Genomic DNA, 17,034 nt, shown 5'->3' on the forward strand with positions numbered 1-17,034 from the left:
CTCAGCCGCTGGATCCGGGGACAGTTTACAGATGGAAACCTTTGACCGGTGGTCTAATCTGAAATGTTGCTACTTAGAGCCTAAAGCTAAAATGCTGAAGTTAATATAACGATTAGATAATGTCAAAGATTACGCCGCAAAATTTAACTAAACATAAAACTTCAGTAGCGACGGCTCAGATAAAAACAAACACTCTTTTTGTTTTTGTTTATTGTATTGGTCTGTTCATATCTGTAAAGAGATTATATACACAAATTAGTACAACATTAAGAGTTATCCAAAAAATTACACATTCAAAATACACCCTTGTGAAAAAGATTCGAATATAAGCATATAAGCTCTCTGCGTTGGATCCTTTCCTCTTCCTTTCCTTATTTCTGCAAACACATTTTTAAATCTAAACAACACAAACTCGCGTCCACACTTGTATTTTAAGATCTGTTTCCAGTTAAGAAAGAACAGGTGCAGTGTATTAGTGGCTACAGCAGACAAAATACCAAAACACAAAAAGTCGCCCTGGACTGTTCTGTCTCAAACACCAGGACGAGCTCTACAAAATCTAAATTTACTCTCTCTCGTGAAATTTTGTTTGGACTGAAAGAAAAGAAACTGTAAATTTATCAGTTTTACTAAAAATAAATGTTTATGCTATAACTGAAGTTACTGTGATTAAAATAATTTACTGTTTTATACTAAAATGACTTAATTTCTGAAAACGATTCCAAGAAGACCCCAGTACAGGAAGTGGAAAAACACACAACTCTTCAGCTTTTTTTTTTTTTTTTTTTGTTTTTTTTACAATCAATGAATATTTTAGCAAACAGCTTCACATTTCATTCCTCTCACTCATTCAGACTACCTGAAGTAAAGGACAGAGAAACAGACAGGTGAGGATTAACACAATCTCACTGCACGTCAGCGATGATAAGAGCAGCAGTGAAGCGGCGTGGCGTCTCATGGCTCACAGATCAGCGTCTCCACCGCAAACTTGTTTGCGAAGTGATGAATCTTGCGGCAGTTCAGAACTTCACGCTTCTGCATACCTGCAGGACGAGCACAAGGAGTTTTTAAATGACACTTACCACAGACAGAGGCTGCAAAGTGCTTTACATCTGAGTGTGTATGATGCAGACAGACGTGCTGCAGAGACAGTTACAAAAGGCTTAGAATGAAAATGTGTTTTAAGAGGAAACTGATCTTTCACAGTTCATCAGGCAGGTTAATTCCAGAGGTCAGGTGTTCTGACAGGTCAACTCTGCCCCCTTTAGGTTGCGTTCACGCAGCCGTTCTCACTCTCATTCCCAGAAGAGAATTAGACAGTGGGGTTCGGACCCATGGGTGCCTCCATGATGATGCACCTTTCCTGCAGCGTGGCATCCCCCAGGTGCTGCACTGACCAGTCACATACATGTTGTACGTCCCTGGTGAGTGAGTGACTGAACTGTGAGCAACGTTTTCTGCTGTTTATCTCGAGGTCATCAGCAGAAGTCTGCACCTCTGGATCCTATGTCACGGTCTCACCTGTGCACCAAACAACCCCACCCTGTGCTGTGTTCATGTGGGACAAATGTGTGAGTGAATGCAGCAGGACAGGCTCCTGGCAGAGGAGCTCAGACTGAGTGCAGCTTCACCGATGAAGTCCAAGGCCATGAAAGGCTTCAAAGATGAGAAACAAAACCTGAAATCAGTTCTGGAGCCACTAACAACCAGCGTACTGTCCTGGAACTCATGTCCTGTAAATGCTAAAAATTCAGTTTGAAAACATTTTCTCTAAAACATAAATCTGACATGTGCCACTTTTCATGTGCAGCGTCTTCTTCCGTTTGCTGCACAGATGAAATGAGCTCAGTCCTGCCCCCAGAGGACATTTGGTGACAACATAACGTAACAGGCTCCAAAACACCTTTAGACACCGGCTAAGCACCACAACAGTCTTATGAACATAAGAAGCAGAGTGAGCTGAGGCCCCTACCCAGAATCCTGTCTCTGCGCTGCAGCTTGAACGTCTCTTTGCCCTGGCACAGGTTGTAGATGAAGTAGCCGAGCTGGTCGACGTGCTCCAGCCGCTCGGTCACTATCATCTCCTCATGAACCAGGTACGACTGAGGCAGGTAGGTGCCGGCCTAGACAGACAAAAGAAGACAATAATAGTTCATACATAATCACCACTTACTCCTTTACTACAGCTGCACTCCAGCAATTAGCCTGCACAGCTGTAGTTACCTGACCTTTGAGTCCTTTTGTCTTAGTTACTGTTTTTATAACTGTGTATTTAACGTCATGTTGTTTACTCTCCGTGTTTTTACTCAGCCCAGAAAACACAGATCCTACTGACGTTAACTCAGACCATCTTCTCCTGATTCATCACACAACAAAACCTGAAAATCAAGTTCAAACCTGCAACCTTTGATTTCCTTTTATCTGTTTTCAGCAGAAATGAGAACACAACACTGACAGATCAACATCTTTAGAAGCTGATATGCTGAACCTGTTTCCAAATGTGGAGCAGAGTTTCACTGCTGTGAAACAAACCAGAGGTTTAAACTGGTGCATTTCGGTGCCACTGCACGTAACCATATCTGCAGATCAGCGTTAAGACCAGAATGCTGATAAACCAAACAATGTTCCACCTCTAACCCTCCACACCCACCATCAAAACCTTTTCCCCCCAATCAAATATCAAACATCCTTCAGTAAACAGTTATTAACCCAGTTTAAGAAAGGAAATGAGGTCAGTCTGTGTTTCAGTGTAATCTGCCTGTTCCTATGTGTTACCTTGACGTTGATGAGCAGCTCCAGGAAGTCTCTGGGGGGCATGACGATGGACGTGTTGAGCGGGATGACATAGCACTTGTTGAGACTCAGATCCAGATAGGCGGTCAACCTCTGACCAACACAGAGGACAAGTGTTTACTAAGGGAAATAACACTTTACAGTGGACATACTGTAAACTCAGTGTGACCCAGGTCTTCTTCAGTCCTAATTTTACATCCTCCTCAGATAAAACAAACTTACTTCCTCCATGTTTACTGTGGACTTTATAAATTCAATATTTTGACTGATGTACTTTTAAAGGACTGCTGCTCTTAGCTTCTCTTCTCTAACAGAAACAGATCATTCACTTTCCCATTTTTACTAGTCAGTGCTAAGTTATTGTGTTACTGGTGGTCTTTTATTATGAACGTGTTTTACTGCTGTCTGGACGTCTCACCCGCTGGAAGTCGTGGACGATGTCTGCCGGGTCTCCGTCGTCGAACTCGGGCACAGGAACGCTGATAAGCTCCACCTGCTCCCTCTCCAGCACCCGGATCCTCTCCTCCAACTGATGCATGTGCAGCTGATTTGGCAGCTCCACCTCCATCTACAAACCAGTCAAGCCAGTTAATCCACCAGTCTCTGTCTGTAAGTCAGTTTATCTACTGAAGGAGTCTGTACAAAAGTGTGACCCTGAGCATCTGACTGATGAACATTGGTCTTCGTTCTGTCCTTGTCATATATTAAATCTCTAGATTTACTGCGAGACAGTGAAAACCCTGTATCACAAACTCAACTACAGCGATTCTGCACAGACTAATTCTTCCCTCACATGACTCAAAGCAGCTGCTGCTGCTACACCTGCTTCTGCACTTAAATCAACAATCTTTGCATGTTGCAATATCTGGATAGACACTAATAATCTCCACCACCTCCTGAGGGAAACCTCTGGCTCTTTAGCTGCAAAATGCTCCACTATGTTCACCAGCTGGTCTCTGACTGTGTCTGTCTGCTGTTTGCTGCTGAGCAGGTAGAGGACTGTGGCTTTTTACAGCTGCTGAACCTCTGAGGCCCAGAACCAGGGGACCAGAACCCTGAACCCTGAACTCAGGCCATTGATCAGTCAATGAGTGAGTCTGTGATAATGAATGATGCTGTTGCTATGTGCGAACGGTAGGGACACAGCTGTGCTGAACCATACCTCGTCTTCCTCCTGGATCATGAAGTTCTCCTCTACGTATCTCACCCCACACCAATAAACCTGGTCCTCCTGCAGGGACGAGAGGAAAACGAGAGACTGTGTCACTTCAGCAGAAATGAACATGTTGAGTGAAAGCTCCAACACCAGACTGGAGACACCTGGAGACTTTAGATGCATGATAATAATAAACTTTATTTAAACATGGTAAGGGGAAAAAAAAAAAAAAAAAAAAAATCAGCATTAACCAGGAAAATAGAAGGATGGACACAAAACAATGAATTCCAGGTAAATTCCCACAAACATCTAAAAAAATTAAATCCTCTCTGGCCGTAAGTTCTCCATCCAACTCCAACTCCATCTTTTTTCCTGATTATTATTTCGATAAGTGTGACGATAAACTGTGTCACTGATCTTTCATCCACAGGCTAATCCTGTGTAATAACTCATCCTTCAGGCTCAGTTTGTGTGTATGAAGCACCTGTGGGAGGACATACGAGCAGCTGAAGCTGACCAATCACAGCTCATGGTGCTGTGTCTGTGTACCTTTATGGACAGACGATGGTTTTTACATCACAGGGTCACATCAATTGACCCGAAGCTAATATTTTCTTTGTGATTTGGGGTTTCACAAATTTGTTGCTGTACAACCAAGGGAGCAGCTTTGGCTTAGATGTGTCAGCTCCAGAGCTCCAACCTGTCACATCAGTTCACATTTTCTCCTCTAACACCTGACTTATCATGTCATCCTTTTCCAGCCTTGTGATTATACACTCAGTTTATTAGAGGACAATGTTGAGATTTTGTTGAATTCATTTTAGAGAGGTGTTGAGTCAGCTTCACTCATCTCATTTATTTTACCTCTGTGCCGTAGGAGCTACTTTCCCACCCTTGCTGGGGCTGCTTGCTCACCTCCAGGAAGTAGTAGCGGTACAGGTAGGCACCTCCAACCACCACCCCAGACAGCATGAGGGCCAGGCCCAGGCACATGCACCAGCACCAGGCCCGGGACTGGCGATGCACCGGCAGAGCCACCTCCACATCCTGCAGGAGACGAGAAGACGGCGTATTAGATGTGATGACGTTCCAATGTTTCCACCATATTTATTCAGACCAGAGATGATTATTTTAATTAAAACACACTTTGAAAGATCAACATGTGTCAGATTATTATTAATTACTGACTGGTAATTTATTCCACCCATTCAGCTGCGACTGTATTTTCTTCTTTTTCACTCCCCATTATTTTCTTTATTTATCCATTCACTTCAGATGTTACAACTAACTGCCCTTGTTCTTGTTCCATTGGTGCTGTCAGTCTCTAGAGGTCCACTAGCACAGAACCACCAGCCTCATCCTCTTATATGGAAGCGAAACCTGATGGCCTCCAACAGCCTGATTAGACAACAACATGAAGTCAGATCCACAGAACTGCCAGAGGCCTGGAAACTCCCCACAACCACAACAACCAGGCCGCCCTGTGTGTGTGTGTGTGTGTGTGTGTGTGTGTGTGAGACAAAACAAATGCTTTGTTAAAAGGCTCCACGTCCATTTTCAGACAGACAGAGCAGCAGGGTGACTCCTCATGAGGGAAACAGACACAAACTGAACATCAGTGACAGAAAAAGAGAAAGTGGATTCACAGAGGTCACTGTAGAAGATAAACTAAAATCTGAGAGAATTTTGCAAAGCTTCCTGATTATTACCTAATTAACTTTGCCTCTTCTAACATGGGGGCTGCTGAAATATGATTCAGTATATGATTTAAGTTTCAGGTCGAAAAACGTTACATGAAAATTGTACTTGCTTTTGTTTGACATGTTTTATCTTATTTTAAATGTAAATCTGTTTTCCAGAGTGAGAACTGTTCTGTAACTGCACTGAGGAACCAGAACCAGAACCTGGATGTCCGTGTGCAGCACTTGTCCTATTGTTGAAAGGTTTGTGTTTGTATCACAGGACACACTGAAGCCAATGCGTCACTGTGTCATGACCCTCAACAAAAATACTGACACTGTGAGCTAAGCTGAAAGCACAGGATTGTGGGTAAAGAAAGCACGACTTATCAGCAGACGAACATGAGTCTTTGGACTCTGGCCAGACAGATACAGACCCCGTTTCTTTCAGAACAAGTCCCAACACATTTTCGGCTTTCAGGTCCTGCTGAAAACCAAAACAGGATCTCAGAGAGGGACCAAGTCTGTCTGAGGTCAGCATAAAGAGTCGTTTCTGTGAGCTCGGCTTCTTCGAACGGCACAATTTTTTTTATTACTGGTACATGTGTCATCAGCAGCTGTAGCTTCCTTTTCACATTTCACAACTTATTTTTAAAACACTTCTGCATTTTCTTCACAAGTTTTACTGAGAAGTTTTCTTATTAGTGGAGAAGCTAGTGGACTACATGTCAGTGTAGCAGAACTTCAGGTCTCGAATATTTTCACTCTTGAGTCTTGATTATTTTTATATTTTTCAACTCACCAATCAATAAGTAACATTCAACACCATGAATGTAAACATGAAGTTTACACTTCAGGAGGGTTTCGCTCCAAAATATACAGAAAAATCAGCATCGCGTATGAAAATAAGCCTGGCAAAACTGAAAAAATGAAAACAGCCTGTTGTGTTTTTAACACTGCAAGACCCCAGGACTCTCTGCTACCTACAGCCCTTCTGTTGTTATTCCAGCTTCTCTACCCTGTGTTGGCAAAGTCCCCCCCTGCCACCTGGCCAAGGTCAGAAGAAGCCAGTAGTGGTTTCCAACAGCAGCCATGGAGGAGTCTCTGCAGCTCAAAGTGGGAACCAGTGGCTGCCAGAGCCAAGAGGCGGCGTTCTTTAGCACAGAGAGAGTGGGACAAAGAGAGACCAACAACCAGGGTTAACATGGCTTTGGCTTTTTCACATGGGGAGACTTCAAAGCAGCCAAAGGACTCACATTGGATCCACATTTACTCCTTAGTCAGCTAACGCTAGCTTTGGACTGGACACTTTGTCCCAGCAGGGAAGGAGACCAGAAGTAAAGCAATGAACATAAGCCAAACAAAGATAATTTTAAAGACATCTTTGTGTCTTTAAAGTAAAAGCAGCACACACTGCTAATGCTCATATCTGAGTGTCCTCAGCTTTCACACTCTGGTAGGTTTGCCCATGAGTCAGCAGTTTAGTAAAAACACAACACAGAAAGTGCAACAGTCTCACAGAAAACGACAGTCGGCTGTTTTTGGCTTCCATCTCAAATAAAACAGAAGTCCCCACTTGTTGTGTAATGAGGCGAGCTGTCCGAGCATGGAGCGACGTTAAGAAAACAGGAACTACAGAGTGGCCGTTTTATGACTAAAAAAACGAGACAAAAAAAGGGGAAGTTGAGGATGAAGGATTTTTGAGAGAAGTTAACCATCATGGTGGTCGACAGAAACACTGAAGGGAACATTTCCTGAGGCTTTTCTCCCTCAGCTGCAAAGCTCTGGTCACCTCTGCTGAGCGGAGGTTTGTTCTCATCACCCACAGCTCAGGGGAATTGAAGGCAAAACAAGAGTGGAGAAAGAAGGGGATGTCTTCACTTGCTGAACATCTTTGGTTCAGCGCAGACACATGAGAATATTAAACAGTGCCACTGTAAAGACTTTCTGGCCCTGAGAGGCAGCATCAACAAAACAGCCTTTTATTCCCAGTTTGAGGACAGACACTCCAAGCCAGCAGCAGAAAACCAGCAGCAATGGAGGCCAGTTGATGTGTCAGAAAAGAGTGTCCCTTGAACGCACCACACAGACTCCAGTCGATGGCCAACCAGCTCGTACTTTCTGGGTGTGGTGTGAGAAAATACCTCTCTACACCAACAGGGGGTGGTAGACTGTATTGGTCATTCTGAAAGGGAAAGAGAAAGACCTATGCTGCAGATATAACAGTGTAACCAAAGCAGCGTTTGCTGACCATCTTCACACCACAGACGATTTATAGCTGCCTCTAATCCAGAACATGTCTGAGCAGAAGCTGCAGGTGGAGCTGCTGTTGGCAGGACTTGGTCTTTGGTTGGGGAGGGAGAAAGGAGGAGGTGGAGGAGAAAAATAAGGAGAAACTGCAGTAAATGGGTGAAATCATGGAAACACTGATAGACTGAGCTGATCTGGATCGACCAGGGTGAGAGATGCTCACTGACCGTCAGCTTGGTGTGTCGGGGGGCCTAACGTAAAACAGCAAGATTTTAAAAATGAGTTTTCACATAATAGAGGCAAGGAAAATATGTCTGAATCTAAAGGGTGTTGATTTTCATAAAGCTCCAATCTGTCCAGACACATCCAAACAGACTCAAACATATTCAGAGTTAGCACCAACTGCATCATGCTAAAACCATTAATCAATCAACTCATTGAATCAGTTGTCACCCGAGAGAAAAATGACCAAACATGATTTAGATCAAAACGGGCAGCTGTGCTCATGAACTTACAAACCTCCTGGAACAATTTGAGAAATAACAACAACAAAAAACAGAAAACTGACCTAACTGATTATCAAAATAGTTTCATAATCGATTACTGTCAGGTGCCTTTTGACTGATCTCTGTTCTGCTCTTTACTATATTTCTGGTATATTTGTATTTTATCTTCCTTTTATGCATTTGTATGTAACTCATCTGTTTTCTTCATCTCAAATTTATTCTTCCACCTTGACAGTTGCTTGAACGTCATTCGAATGTTTATGTTCTCCGCATGTAAAGCATTTGAATTCCTGACGTAAGTTGTTTAAGCAAAGCTGCCCTGCCTATGAAATCCCATCCTCTGAATCATGACACAAGTATGAAACATTCTCTGAAGTATTGTTGGGGTGAGATCCCAATGCTGCGTTTGCCTGTTTCACAACAGTCCCCAAAAGCTTCACCAAACAAGACCCAACAGGCAACCAGATGAACTTTCATAACTGCAGCACATTCACACGCCCTCATTAGAACACGTCAACGCAGCAGGAACGACATGTACACACAAGGACACAAAAACGTCTCCATGAAATTCAAAAAACTTTCCAGGGCACAAAGTGACGTCTTCAAGTGTTTTGCTTCATTTCACCAACTGCTCAAATATTATGGTATTTACTGCTGAATGATATGAAATAGAGAAAAGCAGCAGATGTTGTAAGTGATAAACTATTCAAATGTAGTTTTTCTTCTGATCTGCTTATTGATTACCATTCAATGATTAATTAATACTGTTAATAAACTAAGATTCTTATTTAAAATTTTTTAAATTCAGTCTGCAACTAGCAATCATTTTCATTATCAGTTACAGTTCACCATATCCAATTATTCACATTGTCAAGCCCTCACATTATTCAGCCCCAGAGCAGATATCTGTGGTTTATCAACAAAAACGTTCTATGTACAGGATGTTCCGTCTTTCTGTATCTCTGACAAACATTCATTTCCTTTTCTTCTTGGACCATTTCTGCCCGACTCTTTTTGTCTCTGCAGATGGTTCAGTCCTATTTTCACTTCACAGTTGCCACGCTCTGCAGTTTCTCTGTGGCAGAAATCCCAGCTTGCTCTGCTGGAGGTTTACGCAGTCACACTGCCACAACAATGATTGACTGCGACAGCCCAGCTGCAAACAGGGATGTGTGCGCTTCTTTTTTTGACACCTAACAGTCTGTAAAATACCTGGATTCACTCAGATCAAAGAGCCACTGTTCTGACACTACACACATCTGCAAAATAGAGACATTTTCAAACTCACAGTACCTGATGTGTTATGTATTATGTGTCACATATCGTTAAAGACATTGTTATAGAAATATGGTGGACGGTTATTTTCACTGTGTTTGCAGGACAGTGTTAATGAATGTCACAAAGCAGTGAGGAAACTCACAGGTAAAGCTTTATGGGATTTTCTTTTAAACAATCTCTAAAATGTCTGTGTGTGTTCTGATATACGGGCTGACTGTTTAGGATTAAATCCGTCACTGCTAACAGTGAACAGTGGCCAGGTGATGTATTCCTTCGACGATGAAATATTCAGTTTACAACGATATAAAACTCATATTGTGTTTGTCCTGGTTGTGAATCAGCAGGATCAGCCTGCACAGTCCTGAGCACCAGTCCACCTGAGAACAGCTTGTGTTCCTGTCTCTGTGGAGAAAGGTGAGTATCAGTGTCCAGGACAGGTTTAGTTTCCATCCTCCGCTCTGAGCTGCACATGGCCTCAGCCAACTCAGGATTCAGTCAGTCGACAGGGAGAACCCAACTCACACCAAACCAACTACCAAATCCAGTCCACATTCATTATATTCTGAAGTAGTGATGCATGTTGGGTAAGGGGGAGCAGGAGCTCTGCAGGTCTGGGTCTTAGAGCCACTAACTGCCTGGTCGGTTAATCTGCCTCTTGTTGAGTTTTAGTGGTCGGACCACAGTAGGAGGCAGCTAATGCTCTGCTGAGTCTCTGACTGACTGATTATAGACCATAATCCTTTTCAAGCGGAAGCAGAGAGCATGGCTGTAGCTCACGGAAGGTTACGGCTGTAGGTGCGTAGCTGTGGCGCTGATCCAGAGGCAGTCAAACTGTTATTAGCTCAGAACTAATTTACACTTACCATGTTTGTTTGCAGCTGATGCAGTGTGTTTATATTTTGGGCCTGTTCTGAACGAGCCAGCAAACCGAGAGACAACCTGTGAGATTTGCATAAACAAAGGTACAGCTACAGATAGATATAATTTACATTTATTTCCATCTCAGGAATCACCTGCTGCAGGTACACGCCCTGACCTGTCATGCACAGCAACAAAACAGACAGAGCACAGTGGAAAGCAAATAAAGCTTAGCTTCATTCTTAGTCTTGTTTCAATTAATCCTTTGAAATGATGAAATGTCAGAAATCATTTCTTTTTTCTGAGCAACCAAATGACAACAATTAAAGGGAAAACCAGCAAATCCTGAAACTGAGCAGCTGGAACTACAATGTTTAAGGTCTAAATGCTGCAGTGCACCAGTGTCAACATGTTTCAGCAAATGTTTGTGTAATGTATAAACACACAGACTGCTTTGCTTAGAAACCAATGACTGAATTTCACCAGGTTTTTGTTATTTTTAAGACCTGTTATCAGTTTCTTATATATTTAGAATTAAACCTTTTTTTAGCAAGACGCCATGTGTTGAGTTGAGCCGAGTTCACTTTATTTCCACTACAACAAATGAAGTGAGCTGATATTTCAACAGGACGACAACTGAACACAACACAGTAATAGCAAACCCCTCCCACATATAGGAACAAGTCAAATGTACATGAGAAAGATGAGCTAAAAACTATTTACTAAGTGTAGGAGGTGTGTAATTCAGAGGGCAGAATAACCTAAATATAAAACGAACCATGAACAATTTTACGAGGCCCAGCTAAAAATGAAAACTGACTTCCTGTCACTTCAGGCTCAGTTCACATTTTAAGATAAGATAAGAAAACCTTTATTTGTCCCACAATGGGGAAATTGCATTGTTGCAACAGCAAAGTAAGTTAACACCAAATAACTCACCAAAACTAAAGAAGTTAATCAATACCAGCAGAACAAAACAGCACACTTTACAGACTGAGCTTCTTTTTTTCTGTTCAGAGCTGAGTCAACGCACCGATGAAGACGACAGCAGGAAAACAACCGTTAAGATTATTGATTAACCTCGATAATGTTCTGGATTTATGTCTCTAATAACATCTAATAGCACACGGTACCAGGGGAAAATGTGCTGTTAGTGACTTTATGTGGAAGGAAGTCCAAGAAGTAACTGCTTCACGCAAAAATGAGTTCACATGAATTGAAGTAGAGCATTTCTAAGTAATATTTAAGATTTCCTGGTTATAGCTTCTCAAATGTGCATCTTGTCATACGCGACGGCAAACTGACAATCTGTGGATGTCACAGTTTACTGACAAAAGAAATATGGATTACTCCAGAAACCAACTGGCACATGAGCCGATAACGAAAATAATCTCTAGTTGCGGCACCAAAGTGGAGCTTTAGGTTCAACAAGAATAAACCTACAGCCTTGTTTGAACAGATCTGTTCAAACAAGGCTGTAGGTTTATTCTTGTTGAATAAAACTTCCCTGTGGTCTTACCCAGGGAAAAGCTAAACTAAGCACGTGGACATACTTAGCCCAAATATTTAGCTTGGTCTATTTTCCGTCTCTATAAATGTCTCGGCAACTGTCTCTATTAAGAGACAGGCTGAATTTATCTGATTGATTCCACTGGGTTTCACCTGGTAGAGACTGACACTAACGTCCAACAGACACAACCACTGACCGCGCTAAAACCCAAGGAAACAGGAGCATTTGTTTGTTTCTGTCCTCACTGCTCTGTGCTTGTAAGTCTTTGTAATTGGAGCTGGGGACTTCTTTCAAAACACACCAAGAGAAGAAACAGTTAAAGAAAGGTTAACGCTCAGTGTGTGGTGTAGCTGCTGCGACGCCAATCTGTCAGGTGACACACAGCTAAGAAATCTAGGTGTCATCTTTGCCATCGGCAGAGAAAACAGCTCATCCAAAAAAAACTGCAGCCAGTCTCAGTGAGAAACTAATAATCTGATCACATCTGTTCTCAGGTCTCTGCACTTGTTAGTTTCACAGGTTTACACCTTTAATATCATTAACGAGGAAGGAAACGAGGGCATACACACAGTTTTGGTAAACACTGCTTACATGGAAGCTGCATAGTATCTGTTCATTCAAGTTTCCAGGGACATGTTCAGCTTTGGACTGAATTCTGAATAAAGCACTAGGTTTGCTTTGGCTCTAAACTGTCCTTTTTTTCTGGATCAGTAACTTGATCAGTAACAGGAGGGGTGATAAAGCTGAAAAGGTTTTTATCCTGAGACTTTATACCTGGAGTGACACTCTGTTTTAGCTGTCAGCCTGCTTCATTCAGAGCTCTCGTTATATCAGGTAGTGATTGAAAAGGCTGGCGAAGCGACTGCTGCTGGGTCTGAACTGATGCTGACACAACAGTCATTTGCAGGGAGCAGCCTCTGGCATCCTGTTCCCTGTGGTGATACCTTCACCTTTTAACAGGTGGAAAGGTTAGATGGGTTTCCCATCTTTGTCTGCGCAGGTATTTTCACAGCAGAGATCTCTCTGCTGTTGATCCAGCTGTAGAAATCTGAACCAGTACCAGCCACAGTGTCACCGTCCTTTGCAGACGCCAGAATCTCATTTCTTCTACCTGCTTCAGCTGTGTCACCCTGCGGTGAAACAGAGACTGTTGACTGTTCTGCATGTCCAGGTGTTAAACTCAGAGCAAACAGAAAACTTTCTGCACAGCCAAGTCAACAACATCACAGCAAAGGAACAACATACTACACATCTTCAATTCAGTTTATCTTAAAAATTCACAATCGTCACATCTGAAGACAATAAGCAACAAATGTTTTGGATGTTTTATCTAGGTCTGATCTCTCTTTTTCATTTCCTCCTCTCACTGAAAACATTTTTGTTTGCTTCGTGATTAAAAACTTCGACGGGGATTTCAACAGAATTAAATAGATATGGTGCACAGCAGAGAGAGAGAGACGGGCGTGTGACAACACCAGACTTAACAGAAAGAGAAACTAAAAATCATCTCAGCTGCATTTCATTGTGGTTTATTTTTTTAAGATAAACTTAAAAGATAAACTGCGCTGTTTGCAACACACAGCTGAGACACTGAAGGTTTAATGGTTATATTTACTTGAGCGAGACCTGGGTATTTACAGACAGTGTTATAAATGTCTGCTACTGGCTCAGCTATGGTGACAGCTGAAATCAGAAAGAAATGGAAACTACTGCTGGTCAGTCGACAAACCACAGGTTAATATTTTTTCGTGATTAAGTTATGGTAGTAAAACACAAAACCTAAACCTTCACCGTTATGCTGTCTCTGAAGATTTTCTGGATGAAGATGTCCCTGTGATACTTTCCCTTTTAATAAAAAAAAAACTGTTTTGTTAAAAACTACTATTAATAACTATTTCTAAATTACCTGATTAATCATTTGTCCCATAAAATGTGGTTAAACAGAGAAAGGTCTGTTGTGTCAGCCCTGAGGTGTTGACTTCAGTCTGTGAGCTCTGCCATTTCATGTGATATTCAACCAACAGACAGAAGCAGAACTTCCTCAGGCTTGAGACTCTGTTTAAAGTTTTACTCAAAAGTTACTGAAACAAAGATTTGAGTATAAATACAACAGCAACAAAAGCAGCACAAACTACAGCCCTTAAAATGATCATCCGGGTGAGAGAACAGCTAATTACTCTGGTTGGATTGGCACATTTGCTTGGTGATTTTGTGTGTTATGTGTTGCTTTAGAGCTATTTAATGTACTGTCCTATATTTTATAACTTTGTAAAGCACTTTGGTCACTAGTTTTATTGTGTAGGTTGCTATATAGCTAAAGTTGATTTGAACAGCTGTGAAACAGCCTTAACACAAACTGAAAAGTATTATTTATTGCTGGACTGTTGGATTAGACCGACTCAGTCCAACACAGGGGTTCCTAATAAGCACTGAATGTACAATGTTTTGCTGTGGATTTTGCGTTGCAAAACAAATCCCTCCACCAATCGAAGGAAAAACCCAAACAACGGAATATAGCAGAGACGCAGTTGTGTTCACACCAACTCTACTCCCCAGGAGGGAAACATTAAGCTGCGATTATCCAGATAAGACTCAGACTGAAGGGGGGGGGGGTTACAAATCCAGCTACTACTGCACTGTCTGCAGCCACAGCCACCACACAGGAAGCGTGGAAGACCAGTTGGTAGCAAAGATACACAACAGAAAGATTACAGTCAAGACAAGAACTCATATCTATGTAAATCTATGTAACAATACGTTCTGATTTTTCACTCGGCTCATATATACGACTGTTACAGAGCTGCTGCTCTCACGTTCAGAACTACAGCTGTGCTCGCCATAAGGACACAAACCTGCCCGTCAAACAGCTGAGAGTTCCTCTGTCGCCCTGAAGCAGGAACACAGCTTTTATAACAGGGTGGAGCGAGAGCTTCAACCAGAGACAAAACCCCAACCAGCTTTTAACCAACTCAGTCTGAATAGAACATAACCGTTCTTCAGAGAGGAAGCTGGGCTCTTCAGCTCAACAAAACATTAAACAGCTGACATAAAAAAACAAAAACAAAAAAACCAGACTCCTGTCGACCAGTTCCTTCTGTGCTCAAGACTGATCAGCTCTTACACCCTCAGAGATGCTCAGAGACGTTTTTTACCTGCCCAAAGTTGTCACATCATCCCCACGCGTTACTGGAACCACAAGCCTACAGTTCCCCCTCATGTTCTGGTGTCTCCTTTTAATGTCACTGCCAAAAACTATCATCAGAAAGCCTCCTGTTTTATTCTAAGCAGCTAAGACCAATGAGGAGAGAAACTTCACATGTGGTTTTAAAGATCAGGATGGATGTTATTTTCAATACAATTAAAAAAAAAAAACAGAAAGCCAACAAGAGAACAAATGAAAAATAAAAAGGAGAAGTGTGAGCCACAAACAGGTTCAATGTTGGAGTGGCCACCTTTCAGTTTCAAGAGGAACGGCTTGTGTTTGGGTGACAAACCTTAAAACGGTATCAAACATAGTTGCTCCACTAACTGTGGTCGCAGACTAACCGCGGTTCACTAATGTTTGGAGAAGTAAACCAACATAAAAACCAGGTTCATGGCTTGAGTCGTAGTTATCAGCCCAGTGTATGAAATGACACAAACCTTCAAGTTCACACTTTAAACCATAGAAAGCAGCAGGTGAGAAACACTGGTGTAAAATAGAAATATAAATGTTTATCAAAGGGCAAATAATGTAAATGCCACATGAGAAAGACAAATTAAGTTAATAAAAGAGTCGGTATATGAGAGTATATGTTTCGAAATGAGGCAGGAAGCTTGTTTAAATGTGGAAAAGTGTCAGAAACTGTGAAAACAGAACATAATGAGCGTCGACAAACTGCGTGTTTTCCCACCGAGCTCAAAGCTAACTGATGCTAGCTCCGTTAGCCATTTTCTACTCACTTTGTTCTCTGCGGGAATAAGAGTTTCAGCGTCTTTCTTCACATCTTTCTGTGCCAAGGCCGAGTTAAAAGTCACTTTAACCATCCTGGACCGAGGACTGACAAACTCCAACCGGGAGAAAATACGATGAAAATGGGACAAAACAAAGAAAACAGAGAGAAACTGCTGCCAAGTAAAGCGCCTCTACTTCTCTGATCTGTTGTGGCAACGAGTCACGCTAGCGGCTAGCAGCTAACGCACGGCTTCCTGTTCGGTTTCAAAATAAAAGCATTCCACTGGCTCCTGAGCAGGGCTGACGAAGCTGACTGAGCTCTGAATAAAATGTGGCCTCTTCTGTTGATATGTGTCAGGATATCCATTCTTACACAGCTCTAAGAAAGATGAACTGATTTTGGTGGTCAAAGAGCAAAGGTCAAGGTTACTGTGACCTCCTGTGGGGTTCATTTATGTCATATGTCAGGAATGCTTTGAGGGAACATGGACAGTCATGCATGTGAAGTGTAACTTAGCTGGTTGGTGGAGGCAATCAACCTCTTTGGGCTTATATTTACACTTTACAAGTCTTCTTGGTGGAGTCTCTACAGGTTTCTACAAGCTGGATTTGTGCAGTTTATCTCATTTCTCTGCAGATCCTCAGGCATAAATCCATAAATTTAACAGCCTGTTTTTTTTTTTTTGCATGTCACTACACAAAACTGTCTATGAATCATATAATATCCATGTTGCTAAAGTAATTTATTAAGTCACTGATTTTGCATTTGATGGAATTTGTTATGATCCCATGAATATGTTGTTGCTGTGTGTGTGTGTGTTTGAAAACCTAATAATGATAGTTATAGTGCTGTTTTTGCAGCAGAAGCTGAATGTTTGCTGAAGGCTGTTCCGATTCCCACACGAACGGCTCGGGATGTAGCTGGGAAGTGAAGCACCATCTGAAGGTCAACGCATTACTCAGGGTGCAGGTGTTTTTTGTTTTCTGTATGGAGGCCTACTTCTAAGTCCGCTCTTCTGAAGGACGCTATATGACACTCTATGACACTTCCCATGCATGTGTAATAAAGG

General features: G+C 42.1%; 1 protein-coding gene across 2 annotated transcripts; it reads right to left on the bottom strand.

The window, feature by feature from the left end:
• Positions 1-193: 193 nt before the first annotated feature.
• itm2bb (integral membrane protein 2Bb) lies at positions 194-16,190 on the bottom strand. 2 transcript variants are annotated; one of them, XM_026295682.2, is made up of 7 exons: positions 15,973-16,190; positions 4,865-4,996; positions 3,956-4,024; positions 3,212-3,361; positions 2,776-2,886; positions 1,973-2,123; positions 194-1,043 (listed from the first exon to the last, which is right to left on the bottom strand). In XM_026295682.2, exons 1-7 carry the CDS (start codon positions 16,054-16,056, stop codon positions 955-957), a joined length of 786 nt encoding a protein of 261 aa, XP_026151467.1. In that variant the 5' UTR covers positions 16,057-16,190; the 3' UTR covers positions 194-954. The 2 variants fall into 2 exon arrangements, with proteins under 2 accessions (XP_026151467.1, XP_026151466.1); XM_026295681.2 differs by having other exon boundaries at positions 4,814-4,996.
• Between the last annotated feature and the right edge of the window lie 844 nt (positions 16,191-17,034).

Source organism: Mastacembelus armatus, chromosome 21, assembly GCF_900324485.2.
Source record: "Mastacembelus armatus chromosome 21, fMasArm1.2, whole genome shotgun sequence".
Classification (NCBI taxonomy): domain Eukaryota; kingdom Metazoa; phylum Chordata; class Actinopteri; order Synbranchiformes; family Mastacembelidae; genus Mastacembelus; species Mastacembelus armatus.

Coding starts and splice junctions, on each gene's coding strand:
- itm2bb (XM_026295681.2), bottom strand. CDS start 16,056: ATGGTTAAAGTGACTTTTAACTCGGCCTTGGCACAGAAAGATGTGAAG. Junction 3,362..3,955: donor TGATCCAGGAGGAAGACGAG/GTATGGTTCAGC, acceptor ACTGGTTTGTAG/ATGGAGGTGGAGCTGCCAAA. Junction 1,044..1,972: donor GCGCAGAGACAGGATTCTGG/GTAGGGGCCTCA, acceptor CTCGTCCTGCAG/GTATGCAGAAGCGTGAAGTT.